Here is a 16,220-nt window from a genome sequence, read left to right on the forward strand (position 1 = left end):
CATCTTTGTGAATTGCTGACTTTTTGTAGTTGTATGCATTGATTCTTTTCTATTTCTCATTTGTGTATCAATTATAGGTTTTCCTTTGCGATTACTGTGAGGCTTATATAAACATCTCATATTTATGTCTATTTTTAAGCTGATAACAACTTAATTTGCATAAATGTTCTACACATTTACTTGCCCCCCAACTTTATGTTGTTGGTGCCCCAATTTACGTCTTTTTATATCATGTATTCATTAACAAAATATTGTAGCTATGGTTATTTTCAACAGGCCTGTCTTTTAACTCGTATCCGAGAGTTCAATATGATTACATAGTCTTCAGCCCCAGGATTTCCGTTTGGTTCTTTATTTTTTATGATTTCTATCTCATTGTTAAAGTTCTCATTTTTTCATATATTGTTTTCCTGAGTTCATTGAGTTGTCTGTCTATGTTCCCTTGAATCTTGCTGAGCTTCTTTAAAATAATCATTTTGAATTCTTTCTCAGGTAACTCACAAATTTCCGTTTCTTTGGCATCAGTTACTGGAAAATTATTGTGTTCATTTGGTGATGTCATGTTTTGATCTCTTTTGTCTACTAATTCTATTATATATATCATTTCTGGGTCAGTTTCAATTGATTAATTTTTTCTTCATCATGAGTTTTATTGTCTTGCTTCTTCGCATGTCTAGTAATTTGTTCATTGAATGCCACATATTGTAGATTATACCTTTTTGGGTACCAGATTTTGTTGTATTCTTTTTTTGAATTGAAGTATAGTTGATTTACAATATTACATTAGTTTCAGGTATACAACATAGTGATTCAATATTTTAATAGATTATACTCCATTTAAAGTTCTTAAATATTGACTATATTCCCTGTGCTGTACAATATATCCTTGTAACTTATTTATGTTATTGTAGTAGTTTGTACCTCTTAATCTCCTTCTCCTATCTTGCCCCTCCCCCCCTTCCCTCTCCCAACTGGTAACTACTACTTTGTTCTCCACAGATATTTTTGTATTTCTATAAATATTATTCAGCTTTCTTATTTGACTCAGTTCTGCTATTGGTAAACAGTTGATCCTTTGGGATCTTGCTTTTAAGTTTTGCTAGGCAGGGTCAGAATAGCATTTAGTCTGGGGCTAATTTTTCCCCACAAATGAGGCAAAATCTTTGTAAGTATATTACTCAATTTCCCATGAATCAGGAGAGTTTTCACTGTTGCTGGTTGAAACATGTGCTATTCCTGTATCTGTGTGAGTCCCAGGACTGTCCTTTTAAACCTTTCAGAAATTTATTTTCTCAGCCTCATCAGGCATGAGTTTATCAGTTTTTAGCTGAATACTCAAAGAGATCCTCTACACATCTCTAGAATTTTCTCTCTGCACAGTTCTCTCCTCTCCAGTACTCTTCTTTGTGAACTCTAGGTGCCTTGAGCTCCAAGAACTCCCAGGTCCATCTTCTCATTTTGGGGACATGTCTGGCCTCTTCCTTGGTACCCCTCCCTACACCAGTAGGCCAGAAACTTTCTCCAGGAAGTAAGCTATAGTTTGCTTGTTTGCATCCCATTTCTCTGGGGTCACTTTCCTTTGCTGTCTAATATTCAATGTGTGTGTGTAGTACCTTGTTTCATATATTTTGTCCTATTTATAGTTATTTTAGGTGGGAGAGTAAATCTAGGCCAGAAGTGAAAGTTCAATCTGCCTGGATTCTTTTAACAGCATGAGATCACATACATGAGAGTTTTTTTGAAAAGAAAACTGTTACACAAATGTATGATATTTATCATAGTTCTTCTAGTAATAGGCCAAGTGTTTATCAGTTACCTATTATGTGTATGTATATTTCCCAGAGACGTGTGTATAAATCTGGTAGAAACTGAATTCCTGAATCTACTTCGTACAAGAGAGACAATACTTCCATTAGAAACAAACATCTAACGTTCCCAGAGTTACCATACTCTTGTCTTAACATAGCATCACATGAAGCAGGTTAAGTTTGGCACCCTCGTTTCCACTTTCCCTGTTTTCTTTCCTTTAAAAAAAAAATTATTTATTTATTTGTCTACGCTAGGTCTTAGTTGCAGCACACAAGATCTTCGTTGCTGCATGCGGGATCTTTGTTCTGCCATGTGGATCTTTAGTTATGGCATGTGGTATCTAGTTTCCTGACCAGGGATCGTACCCGGGCCCCCTGCATTGGGAGCGTGGAGTTTTAACCACTGGACCACCAGGGAAGTCCCTTTCCCTGTTTTCATAGTTCTTCCCTTACTACACAGTAGCTCATATTCCCAAGATTTGAGAGTTCCAAAATGACTTTTTCTGGTATATATCCTAGATTCTTTCTTGACCTTCCCATCTCCCCTCCAAGGAGACTCAGCTATACCAGGCCTCATTTTTTTCAATAACTTTTATTAATAATATAGACTAGGATAAGTGAAGACTAATGGAATTGTCAATAATCTACAATATCTATGATTTATTGAGCATCTACCATGTGCCAGATGTTCTATATATTTTCTCTAATTCTCTTAAAACCACTAACCATGAGAAAGACCTTGGGGTTTGAGAAGGCTTTGCAAAGGGGTTTTGCAAAGGGGTTCTTTCTCCATTAAGAATGAGCAGGAGGGACTTCCCTGGTTGTCCAGTGGTAAAGAATCTGCCTTACAATGCAGGGGATGTGGCTTTGATCCCTGGTCAGGGAGCTAAGATCCCACATGCCACGGGGCAACTAAGCCCGTGCGCCACAACTATTGAGCTTGAGCATCTCAACTAGAGAGCCTGCTGTGCCACAAACTACAAAGCCCATGCTTTCTGGAACCTACGCGCCACAACTACGAGCTCACATGCCCTGGAGCCTGCACACTACAACTAGAGAGAAGCCTGCACGCTGCAACAAAGAGCCCACGCGCTGTAGCAAAAAATCCCGCATATCTCAACGAAGATTCTGCATGCCGCAACCAAGACCCGATGCAGCCAAAAATAAATTAAATAAATAAATAAGTAATAAATAAATCTTAAAAAAAAAAGGAACAACCCATTAAAAAAAAAAAAGAATGAGCAGGAGTTGGATAAGATGAGGCATGAAATGAAGGATCAGGCAAATGTTCCAGATAGAAGGAATGACATATTAAAAGACTTGGAGGCAAGAAAGGATGTGACTAATCTGAGGAACTCATGCAGTGTGGCTGAAAAACATAGGAAGTGGAGAAAAGGTAGGGAAGATAAGGGGAAGGTGGGAGATGGTGAAAGATAAAACTAGACAGATAAAATAGATTGTGAGGGACATGGTAAATAATACTAAGGAGTTTGGACTTTTTGCTGAGGGCAATGGGATATTCTCATTGAACTTTTGGCATATTGCCTTTATTACAGTGACGCAAATGGGTTAAAAGGGGTAAAATTGAGTTACAGCTATGGAATGGAGAAAAGTGTATGTTGGCACCAAAAATTCAGTAATTGTTTATTCATGCACTCCCTCAGCCATTTATGCATTCAAGAAATGTAATAATTGCCTACTATGTACTAGGTTCTGTAACTAAATATTTTTTAAATTAAAAAAGTTGAGTTATTATAGATTACCTCGCATTTATTGAGCACTTATTATATGCCAGACACTGTGTTGAGTGCTTTACATAAACACTAATATTATCACTTTTTAAAATTTTAAAAATTTTAAAAATTTGTGAGCTAGTTTGTTTTTTATTGGAGTATAGTTGCTTTACAATGTTGTGTTAGTTTCTACTGTACAGCAAAGTAAATCAGCTATACGTATACATATCTCCACTTTTTTGGGATTTCCTTCCCATTTAGGTCACCTCAGAGCATCAAGTAGAGTTCCCTGTGCTATACAGTGAGTTCTTATTAGTTATCTATTTTATACATGGTATCAATAATGTATATATGTCAATCCCCATCTCCCAATTCATCCCACCCCCCCTTCTCCCTTGGTATCCATATATTTGTTCTCTACATCTGTGTCTCTATTTCTGCTTTGCAAATAAGATCATCAATACCATTGTTTTAGATTCCACATATATGCATTAATATATGATATTTGTTTTTCTCTTTTTGGCTTATTTCACTCTGTATGACACTCTCTAGGTCCATCCATGTCTCTACAAATGACCCAATTTTGTTCCTTTTTCTTGCTGAGTAATATTCCATTGTATATGTGTACCACATCTTCTTTATCCATTCCTTTGTTGATGGATATTTAGGTTCCTTCCATGTCCTGGCTATTGTAAATAGTGCTGCAATGAACATTGGGGTGCATGTGTCTTTCTGAATTATGGTTTTCTCTGGGCATATGTCCAGTAGTGAGATTGCTGGGTCATATGGTAGTTCTATTTTTAGTTTTTTAAGGAACCTCCATAATGTTCTCCATAATGGTTGTATCAATTAACATTCCCACCAACAGTGCAAGAGGGTTCCCTTTTCTCCACACCCTCTCCAGGATTTATTGTTTGCAGATCTTTTGATGATGGCAATAGTAAATATTTATACACCCAACATAGGAGCACCTCAATACCTAAGGCAAATGCTAACAGCCATAAAAGGGGAAATTGACAATAACACAGTAATAGTGGGAGAATTTAACCCTCTACTTATACCAATGGATAGATCATCCAGACAGAAAATTAATAAGGAAACACAAGCCTTAAATGACACATTAGACCAGATAGACTTAACTGATATTTATAGGACATTCCATCTGAAAGCAGCAGAATGCATTTTCTTCTCAAGTGCACATGGAATGTTCTCCAGGATAGATCACATCTTGGGTCACAAATCAAGCCTTGGAAAATTTAAGAAAATTGAAATTGTATCAAGCATGTTTTCTGACCACAACACTATGAGATTAGAAATCAATCAGGGAAAAAAACGTAAAAAACACAAACACATGGAGGCTAAACAATATGCTACTAAATAACCAAGAGATCATTGAAGAAATCAAAGAAGAAATAAAAAAATACCGAGAAACAAAAGACAACGAAACCACAACAACCCAAACCCTATGGGATGCAGCAAAAGCAGTTCTTAAGAAACTGATTATCTTTAAATAGGTAAAGAAACTGAAGTAAAGAGAGCTCAAGCATGCTAAAGTCATATAACTAGTAAATGGCAGAGTTAGGATTTACGCTCAATCATTTTGACATCTCAAAACATTTGGCCATTTACTTAAATGACTATTGTTTCCCACATGTAAATTTTACTTATTATTTTTTAAATCCAAAGAAAAAACAAATAAGATACTTTGAACTAATTTTGGGGAGAGTTTAATCAGCAAGATGTACGCCAGTTGTCCTGGATTACCATAAAGAAGTTACCTTTGCTTTACAGATGAGCAATAATTATATATATCTCTAAATGAACATTTAGGTAAAATTTGGGGCACTCAAGCCCCCCCAAAATTTTCATTCCCAAGACTTACTTAGATGATGTTTAAGGGTTTTTTGTTTTGAATTTGTTTTTTATCCTTCTCTGTTTTTCTCCTTTATTAATAAATATTAATAAAGGATATATTTACAAGGGTAATTTTATTTTGAAATAGGAGAAAAGGTAATTCATGCTGCAATAATGTCAGAGTTTCCAGAGGAAGATGTTGTGAAATTGTTTGTCTAAACACATTTTATTTGTGGTTCAGTATGAATTTTCAATAGATGTTTTTTAGATAAGGAAGCAGTAATTCAAACGTGATTATATAAACAAGAAGATCAGAGAGGAATTATTCTGAAGGGTATAAAATGAACCAAGAGCTTTTAGTCTGGGTCATTACAGCATCAGCTCCCCAGTGCAAAGTCAGGTAGGTGTCTACACTGAGAAGGCATTGTGAAATGAAATGTTGTTATTCTAAATTATTTTCATTTTCATCATTTTAGCATTTATTTAAAAATGGCAAATGCTGAGTGACAATTTGCTTTGATAGGCTCTAGAAATTCTAGTTAGTGCTCCAAAATTGTTCAGTGGTAGGTGAAGATGAATGAACTACATATGTAAGGATAAGAAAATATTCTATACTGGCTTCAAAGAAGAGGAAAAATTGGTCAATTCCCTAATGAAGGCTGATTGATATTCATGGCCTTCCCTTACTATTTACATTTGATTTAAATGTTTTAATCAGTTAAATAATCTGTGTATTAAATCCTGTCAATTACTAATGGTTATCTTTGATGATAATGTACTTCTGAGAAAAGTTGGGAATAAATTCAGTTTTGGGTACCTGCAGAGGTAATTTACTCTTTATTGTTTTAGTTATAGCTAACCCCCCTTGGATAGTTTCCAAAGCACACACCTGACTTATAGTACATTTTGCTTTCTAGAAAAATATATTGCTTTAGTGAACTTCCTGGAGTTCACAGGGTGGGCAATTGATTCATTTCATAGCACAGTAAGGGGTTTGGGGAGAAAAGATTGGTGAAGGCAATTAGCAGAGTAGAGAGAAATGTGCTTAAGAATGAAGGTAGTGAGAACAAAAAGGTGAGAGAAAAGGCTGGGTAAGGGGCAAAGGAAAGAAGATATCTTGGAATAAGTACAAATGTTGAAAGTGTAGACATAGTGGTCATGGCACTGAAAAGGGCAGCTCTCATTATTTAGGGCCTAAGATCACACCTCTGTGTTTAGGTGCTCAATAAATCATTTATGAATGATTTTAAAAGAGGCAGTTAAGTTACAGAGGATGAGAATCCAGGTGACAATAAAGGAGAAACTGTGGCAGATCATCTAGGGAGGTATTAACTAACACTGATTTATATACTCAATATTATATAGTTACATAGTCTTCTGTAGCATTCCAAGTGCTTCACATGTATTGTTTTATACTTATTATGATTTTAGGAAGGAATATATGGAAAAATGAAGGTACAAATTTCTTAATTTCTCAGTTACACACAATTGCAATAAAATCTGGAAGCATAATTCTAGGTCACTATCTCTTAGACCAGGGACCAGACACTAATTTATCACATAGAATCATAGTCTATTTGTGCTGAAAAGTCCTTCCTGATCATCTTGTGGTTCTAAGCCTTTTCTTTTACAGCTGAAGAAATTGAGTCCCAGAAAGATTCTTTGGGTGAAGTTTTACGATTTGCAATAAAGGAGAAAGGATAATTCTTACTTTCTCTACTAAGTTATATAGCTACTGCTGCTGATGATTCAGCACTTTTAATGTTTCTTTTTGTTAATTTGGAGTTTTACATTTATAAGAGGAACTTCAGAACAATGTAAAGTGTCCATAATGAATATGACAACAATGGGTAAAATTTCCAAAACTGTTTTTTATTCTACAGTTTTAAAAAGGATCAGGTGTACTTGTCTTTTTCTGTTTTGCAGATGGGGAAATTAGGCCCAGATAAATTCAATATTTTAGTCGATTTCTCATAGATCCATGGGAGATCTTGAAATAGAATTCTGTTCCTTTACTCTAGGACCAATATTCTCACCACTAGGTCAGCACATATCTATTTTATATAGATCATAGAGCTAAAAGTTAAAATATGTGAAGTTAATTATTTCCTATGGCAAAAATTCAGTAGCTGGCTGGCTAGATGGGCAAGAACCATATGACCATGACAGGTGAATATTTTATGTCATTTACTCAGTCTATTTTTTTTTGATGTGGACAATTTTTAAAGTCTTTATTGAATTTGTTACAATATTTCTTCTGTTTTATGTCTTTTGGCCGCAAGGCATGTGGGATCTTAGCTCCCCGACCAGGGATCGAACCCGCACCCACTGCATTGGAAGGTGAAGTCTTAACCCCTGGTCTACCAGGGAAGTCCCTCAGTCGATATTTTTAAGATCCTGCAGAGGATCCTCTAAGCCTGTGGCTCTAAAATAATGGAACCAGCTCTATACCATAGAGGGAGCTCACATTTGTGAAGCACTGAGAAAACCAGACTCCATGAGCAAGGACTTCTTATAACTTTGCTCCGTGATTGAAATACCAAAAAACCTCCAAGGAATGCTTAAATATGCAAATTTTATTTGAAAGTATTCACCAGAAAACACTTCTTAATGGGTTAGCTCACTTCCTTGTCTAAATAGGAAAAAAAAACCTTTGATTATTGTGGGTGTCAGAGTCATAATTTCAAGTCATTCAGAGCACTTAAAACACTACCTACTTTTTGTTAACATTTGTTCTTATTTATCTTGAGTGACTATCTAGGAGTAGAATTGCTGGGTCATCAGTTAAGCGTATGTTTAATTTTATAAGAAACAATCAAACTGATTTTCAAAATATTTGTATGTACCATCCCACCGGCAACATATGAAAGTTCTAGTTGCTCAAAATCATCACCAACACTTGGTGTTATCAGTTAAACAATATGTATTTTTATTATTAGTGTTCATAGTTGTCTCCTTCGCTAGACTGTCAGCCCTTGAGGTCAAAGACCATAACTTATCCATTTTGTGTCTGTCAGTGACTACTTTAAATGCTCAATATATGTTTGTCTAATTTATTGGCAATTCTCATTCTCCAAATAGGAGACTGGTTGGAATGGCCACTAACCTCTGGAAGTTGACATTTAAAATAAATACCTGGTAGCTTGTTGAATGTGGCTTCATTTTTTTCTTACGAGCTGATAAAAGACAAAAATTCTTGTTAACTGAGGCAGAGTCTATGAGATTTCAGTTAATGGAAGTTTCAGTGTATGTAGCTTAAAGATGTTCTTGGGGTATAATTGATAGATTTGAGAAAAAAATTGAGAAAAATCTTGATACATTTTTCATGATTGAATAACAACATTTAATGAATTATAATTTATTTAATAGAATAATAAAACAAGTTTGTGTTCAAAGGTAAAACTACTCCATTAATGTATGTATTTTCTTTTCTGACAATGATACTTGAGAAGGAAAAAAATCCAAATATGCCTAGCTAACTGTACAATCTTTGAAGTGATCAACTTACATCCAAAAGTCTGAAACTTGATTACCCTCTCTCAGTAGCAAAACTTAAATAATTATAAGTCATAACATTATCCAACTCATTACAAAGTCCAGTTGATAGTGAACACAATCTTCATCAGACAGGCTCTATAAAGGTACGTATTCTGCCTGAGGCACAGTGGATCGTCTGTTGTCTTCCGTGCACCCAAAACTTATTTTACTTTCCTGGCTAACTTACAGTGGACCTGTCGTCCTTGATTGTATTATTCTCATTGTGTCAATCTGTATTTTTTGCCTCCACAATCTTTTTAAGATAATGAATTCCATACAACTTCTGAGTAAAATAATTTTATTTTTCCAACTCTAATTCTTTCAAACTTAAAGGATAGCCTAAGGTTGAGAAGAGGGGTTTTTAGATTTCTGAGTTAGCCCCTTAACACCAGTGGTAGTTTTAGTTGACCTTTAGCCTTGTCTTTCTTGACAGGCATTGGGTAGAATCATATGCAAGACTGTTTGCATTGAGCTGGTACTGAAGTTTGATTATGCACTTCCTTGATTTCTTATTATGACCAATTTGTTGGCCTTTTAAGCTATTGAACGAAAGTTTTTAGAAAAGCACATTTCTGGGAAAGCCCTTACTGAAGCCTGTTAACTTACTTCTTATAATGATAAAGGCAGGTATTTTTATTGTTTCCATCGAATGAATTATTTTGTACTTAGTTGACACATGTGTCCCTGCCACTTTTCTGCTATAGTGTTTCAGACTTGCCATTTTACTGCCCAGTGGAGCTAAGTGGCACTTGCAAGCAGGACTTTCACTATGTGAGCTCTGTCACTATGGGGTATGTGGATCATAGCCACATCTAAGTATATAAAGAAAGGTTACTGAGAGTATTAACTATGTAAAAACACCTAATATAGGGCCTAGGACAAAGCAGGCATTCAATAAACACATATATTTATACACACACACACACATACACACACACACACATACACACACATTATAGCTCTTTCTGAATGTCCCTTCTGAATGTCCTAAAGGATACATGTAATAGATTCTTTAATTTTATCTTTGATTTAGCATGACTGCTATCTTCCTGATGTCCATGCTTTTTGGCCTTGCATGTGGGCAAGCAATGGCTTTTTGTATTCCAACTGAGTATATGATGCATGTCGAAAGGAAAGAGTGTGCTTACTGCCTAACCATCAACACTACCATCTGTGCTGGATATTGTATAACACGGGTATGTAGTTCATTTCACTTCTTTTAGCTGAAAATTAGATAAACCTAGACTCAGTCCATTTCTATCCAGAGAGAAAATAAGATAAAACACAACCTCATTTCCAAAATCTAATGGTTATTGGCTCTGTAGAGTTAGAGTACACAAGTTACAGTATCTACTCATCACAGTGGATACAGATAATTTTATAACAGTTTTACTTCCAAAATTTATTTAAAACTTATCTTGTTCTCATGATATAAGGTAAAAGAGGGGGTGTCACTTTTGTCTCTATGGGATTTAGTGTGGATATGTTGAGTTAGTACCGGGGAATGGAACTAAAGTATCCTCCTCCAGTCCTGTTTGTGACAAAGGAATATAAGTGAATTGATTTTTATCTGTTTCCATTAACTATATATTTTCTAAAGTCCTATCACAGTATGCTCCTTTTTTAATTCTTTCCTCAGGACTTCAATGGCAAGCTGTTTCTTCCCAAATATGCTCTGTCCCAGGATGTTTGTACATATAGAGACTTCATGTACAAGACTGTAGAAATACCAGGATGCCCACGCCATGTTACTCCTTATTTCTCCTACCCTGTAGCTATAAGCTGTAAGTGTGGCAAGTGTAATACTGACTATAATGATTGTATACATGAGGCCATCAAAACAAACTACTGTACCAAACCTCAGAAGTCCTATGTGGTGGGATTTTCTGTCTAACTTCAATTGCGATGTAATTTGCAATTTGGTTAAATGTGTTTACCTGGAATAAAACTAATAAAATATCGATATATTTCACAACACCATGTGTACATTTGAGTACTATTTCATCCATACCCATACCCATTCATGCATTAGCGAGCTTAAGGGCTTTAGAAGAAAAGGTGAGTGAAAGAGCATTTCCAGCTCATATAAAGGATGGTTTCCACATGAAAGGGCAGAGTGCAGGTAAAATGGAGAACAGGAACATGAAATACTAATGAAAGATAGCCTTAATCAGGCTCTCTTAACAGAGGGCCACGAGGTTTGTCTTGACATAGAAAATGAATATGGGAAAGCTACAGAGTAATGTGATCAGCGGCTGAAGGAACATATGGCATCAGCGTACTGGAGACACCTACTTCCAAAGGCTGAAACGGGGCTGGAGTAGAGAGGGAGAGTAAGGAATATATGAAATCTACAATATACTACTTTATCCTGTCATTCAAATACACAAGATAAAACTTCACCAAAACTCAGTAAACAGTATATTTTAATCTATTTAATTTAATTACTCTGGTGGGCCTACTGACTTATGAAAGTTATACTCCAAAAGCCTAGAAAAGAGGCCACGATCATTTTACATGTAGAAGTCTAAATCCTTTGTAGTCTTTAAGGTAATTTGAGACACTTTCCAGCAACTTATGCTGTTTTGGCTTTCAATGTCATGAAAAACTAGTATGATTATGAAAGATTTTAGGAATAGTGGTAGAGTGCTAAGGGATCTAACAGAGAGGAATCATCCTAAATTCTAACCTAAACCTTCAATAGTTAAACACTGTTTTCCAGTAAATGTGCTTAGAGAGTGGTTTATTTTTCTCTTCCTTCCTTAGGTACTCTTTCATGGGAGTTTGGTTTCAATAGCTGCGTGAAGTGAGACAGACCTAGTGCCCTGCAGACTTGACCTCAAAAAAGATGACTTATCCTATATTTTTCCATTTCTCTCCATGCAAATTGCTGCCATTGGGTGAAAATCAATTGTCAGCAGAGCTGGTTGTCTTTGTTATATCCTAGTCATTGGTTGCATTCATCTGGGCATGTTGTGAATGCCTGCAGGCTGACAGTGTCCACGGGGGGAAGTTAAGGTGGTGTAGATGGATTAGTACCAAACCCATGCTCTTCGAATGGGGACAGAATAGTTGTACATTTATATGCAAAGTCATGAATCCACATTATTCTTACCTTAACATCTGAAGTCAATGTTATCATGATCTCCAAATATTAATCTGGGGTTTGGGGTTCTCATATCACTTGACAATATGGACACTTAAAGCTGTAGGATTAAAACATTCCCTCTGAAAACTGTATATCAAATATAGATTTTTGATTAATCAAACCTAACTGGCACTAATCACACATGACTTTCACAGAATCTGAAAAATGTTTTCCAAGGACTTGAGCTGTGGAAAGGCTATGGGGTTCAGTGAGGCCCCTTATAAACAGTCCAGCTCAGAAGACATTCATTAAATGGGCTTCCTCAACATTCAGGGAGGAGACTAGGCCTGGACATGGGTGTGGTGGCCTGTATCACCATGGAGCCCTAGAGTGGGTGAATTAGAGACAACTTGTTGCCTTCCAGTAAAGGCAGTCCATTTGGATTAGATGCATATATAAATTATATTAAACTACTTTTGAAAATGGAGTTGTCCAAGGCAAAGGATCCTTAGAAAAGAGCTTAGGAATTGGCATGATCAAAAATTTACCTCAGCTAGATCCAGAAACTTGGGTATATGGAAATGCTATTTTGGAATGTATTAGTATTCTTTGGGTTTAGAAGTGGGAGAATGAATAGAGAACTTAGTGATGGGGAAGTGAAGAATTATTGCTTGTGTGAGAAGAGAAAGATGGAAATTTTGGAACATCTTCTGAACTGGTCTTTAATTCAACCTGAAGTTTAATAAGTCAGTTTTTGGCAGAGGAAGTTTGAGAATCAGTTCTTTAAAAAGAGTCCCTCTTGGGCTTCCCTGGTGGCGCAGTGGTTGAGAGTCCGCCTGCCGATGCAGGGGACACGGGTTCGTGCCCCAGTACGGGAGGGTCCCGCATGCCGCGGAGCGGCTGGGCCTGTGGGCCATGGCCGCTGAGCCTGCACATCTGGAGCCTGTGCTCTGCAACGGGAGAGGCCACAACAGTGAGAGGCCCGCGTACCGCAAAAAAAAAAAAAAAAAAAAAAAGAGTCCCTCTTGTTTCTCATTTGACTTTGAAATATAAAAAGTTCTTTCATAACTAAATGGATTTGGGATTGGTGCAGCAGCAATCTCTGCTTTTCTAATGGCCAAACTCTTTAGAAGTAAGTGAATGTACCAAGATGATATATTGGCAGGTAACAGTGTGATGCTTCCTGATAATAGGAACTTCAAGTAATAAAAATTCTCTTTTAGAGGGAATGTACCTCAACATAATAATGGTCATACATGCAAGCCCACAGCTAACATCATACCGATGAAAACGTTTTCTCTAAGAAGAGGAACAAGACAAGAATATCCACTCTTACCAATATATTGGAAGTCTTAGCCAGAACAAGTAGACAAGAAAAAGATAAAAGGCATCCAAATTGGAAGTGAAAATGTAAAATGGTCACTACTGCATGATATGATATATAGAAAACCCTAAAGACTCCATCAAAAAACTGTGAGAACTAATAAATGAATTTAGTAAAATTGCAGGATACAAAATCATGTACAGAAATCGGTTGCATTTATATATACTAGTAATAAACTAACGGAGACATTAACAAAACTATCCTATTTACAATTACATCAAAAATAAATAGGAGGTAAAAGACCTGTACACTGAAAACTATAAGACACTAATGAAAGAACATGAAGAAGACACAAATAAGTGGGAAGACAGTCTGTGCTCATGGATTGGAAAAATTAATATTGTTAAAATAAATGTCCATACTACCCAAAGTGATCTACAGATTCAATGCAATCTTTATCAAAATTCCAATGCCATTTTTTACAGAACTAGAACAAATAATTCTAAAATTTGTACAGAACCACAAAAGACCTCAAATAGCCAAAACAATCCTGAGAAAGTAGAACAAAGCTGGAGCATCATCAGTCCTGATTTCAAACTATATTACAAAGCTATAGTAATCAAAACAGTGTGGTATTGGCATTAAAAGAAAGGCACTAAATCAACTGAACAGAATAGAGAGCTCAGAATAAAACCATGCATATATGGTCAATTAATATACAACAAAAGAGCCAAGACTATACAATGGGGAAAGGACAGTCTCTTCAATAAATGGTGTTGAGAAAACTGGACATCTACATTCAAAAGAATGAAACTGGACTGCTTTCTCACACCATATACAAAAATCAACTCAAAATGGATTAAAGACTTAAACGTAAGACCTGAAACCATAAGACTCCTAGAAGAAAATGTAGGCAGTATGCTCTTTGACATTGGTATTAGGAATAATTTTTTTCAATCTGTTTCCTCAGACAATGGAAACAAAAGCAAAACTAAATAAACGTCAAACTAAAAAGCTTCTGCACAGCAAAGGAAACTATCAACAAAATAAAAAGGCAACCTACTAAATGGGAGAAGGTATTTGAAAACAATATATCCCATAAGGGGTTAATATCCCAAATATACAAAGACTCATGTAACTTGACATCGAAAAAAAAAAATGAACAGCCTGATTTAAAAAATGGGCAGAGGACCTGAATAGACATTTTTTCCAAAGAATACATGCAGACAGCCAACAGGTACATGAAAAGATGTACAATATCACTAATCTTCAGGGAAATGCAAATAAAAACCACAATGAGATATCATCTCACACCTGTTAGAATGGCTATTATCAAAAAGACAACAAATAACAAGGAGAAAAAGGAACGCTTGTACACTGTTGGTGGGGTTAAAAATTGGTGGAGCCATTATGGAAAACTGTATGGAGTTTCCTTAAAAAAAAAAAAGGAAAATAGAGCTACCATATGATCCAGCAATTCCACATCTGGATATTTATCTGAAGAAAATGAAAATATTAACTGGAAAAGAAATATGCACCCCTACGTTCATTGCAGCACTATTTACAATAGCCAAGATTTGGAAACAACCTAGGTGTCCATTGATGGGATGAATGGTTAATGATGTGGTAGATATATATAATGGACTACTGCTCAGCAGACAAAAAGGAAATCTTGCCATTTTCGGCAACATGGATGGATGCCGAGTGTATTATAAGTGAAAAAGTCAGATGGAGAAAGACTGCCAATCATTGCCATTTGATTTCACTTATATGTGGGAAAAAAAACCCCAAAAAAGCCCATAGAAAAAGATAACAGGTAGGTGCTTGCCAGAGGTGGAGGGTGGGGAGGTAGGTGAAATGGATGAAGGGAGTCAAAAGGAAAATACTTCCAGTTATCAAATAAATAAGTCATGGCGAGGTACAACATGGCGACTGTAGTTAATAATACCGTGTTGCATAGTTGAAAGTTGCTAAGAGAGTAAATCTTAAAAGTTCTCATCAGAAGAAAAAAATTCTGTAACTATGTGTGATGACAGATGTTACCTGGACTTATTGTGGTGATTATTTTGAAATATTTACAAGTATTGAATCATTATTTTCTACACCTGAAAGTAATATAATGTATGTCAATTATACCTCAATTTTTAAAATGTTGTTTTTTTATATAAGAAATTGCCTCTCCCCCCTTTATTGAGCAGCAAGTCTGAGTTGTTTAAGTAGCAACTCTCTTGCTTCCGCTTTATGGACGCCTTCGCTTCAGTATAAAGCATCCTTGAATGGCTTCTCATCCAAAAAAAAGAAAAAAAAAGCAAAAGTGCCATAAAAATTCTTATATCATGGTATCTTCCACTCTAGTTCTAATGTTCAGTGTTGGGTTCTTCCTTACCCTCTCATTTCTTTTGGCCAATTCTTACTTATCTTTTAACACAACTCTGTCTCACTTTCTCTACTTCTTTTACCCTCCTTTCACCTACAATTTTTGCCTAACATCCATGTCCCTTCTTTTGGTAGCTGCACCTTGATTTTCCTTTGGGGGCTCTCCCCCCATACTTTTCCAAGTCAAATGGTTTGAGTGGAGCTGATGGAGGTAGGCTTGCTACTTAAGCTCAACCAAGCCTGACGGATTAAGGTTTGGACATATGACCTAATCTCTTCCAGTAGGAGTCAGTCTCAGGGCTTTAACTGTAACTGTTGGACAAAGAGGAGTGCTTGGCCTGTTGGGGTTTCTAAGCTGCTAGAATGTGAACCTAGAACCACTGCTAGCCATCCTTGGCATCTCCTAGAAACAGCCAGCCTGAGAATAAAGCCAACCCAGAGAAGAACAAGAGAGTGAGGAAAGGGAGACCTTCTGATATCAGTAGGTCTAATCTGAAGCC

The 16,220-nt window shown here is 36.2% G+C and overlaps 1 protein-coding gene across 1 annotated transcript; it reads left to right on the plus strand.

Annotated features, from left to right (window-relative positions):
- Positions 1 to 5,736: 5,736 nt before the first annotated feature.
- TSHB (thyroid stimulating hormone subunit beta) lies at positions 5,737 to 10,826 on the plus strand (the record flags this gene model as incomplete). The annotated part of the gene is made up of 3 exons (XM_079697390.1): positions 5,737 to 5,795; positions 9,966 to 10,128; positions 10,572 to 10,826. The coding sequence occupies 3 exons, from the start codon at positions 5,737 to 5,739 to the stop codon at positions 10,824 to 10,826; spliced, it is 477 nt and encodes a 158-aa protein (XP_079553516.1).
- Positions 10,827 to 16,220: the final 5,394 nt, after the last annotated feature.

This window comes from Hyperoodon ampullatus (assembly GCF_949752795.1).
Source record: "Hyperoodon ampullatus genome assembly, chromosome: 2".
In the NCBI taxonomy this organism is placed as follows: Eukaryota; Metazoa; Chordata; class Mammalia; order Artiodactyla; family Ziphiidae; genus Hyperoodon; species Hyperoodon ampullatus.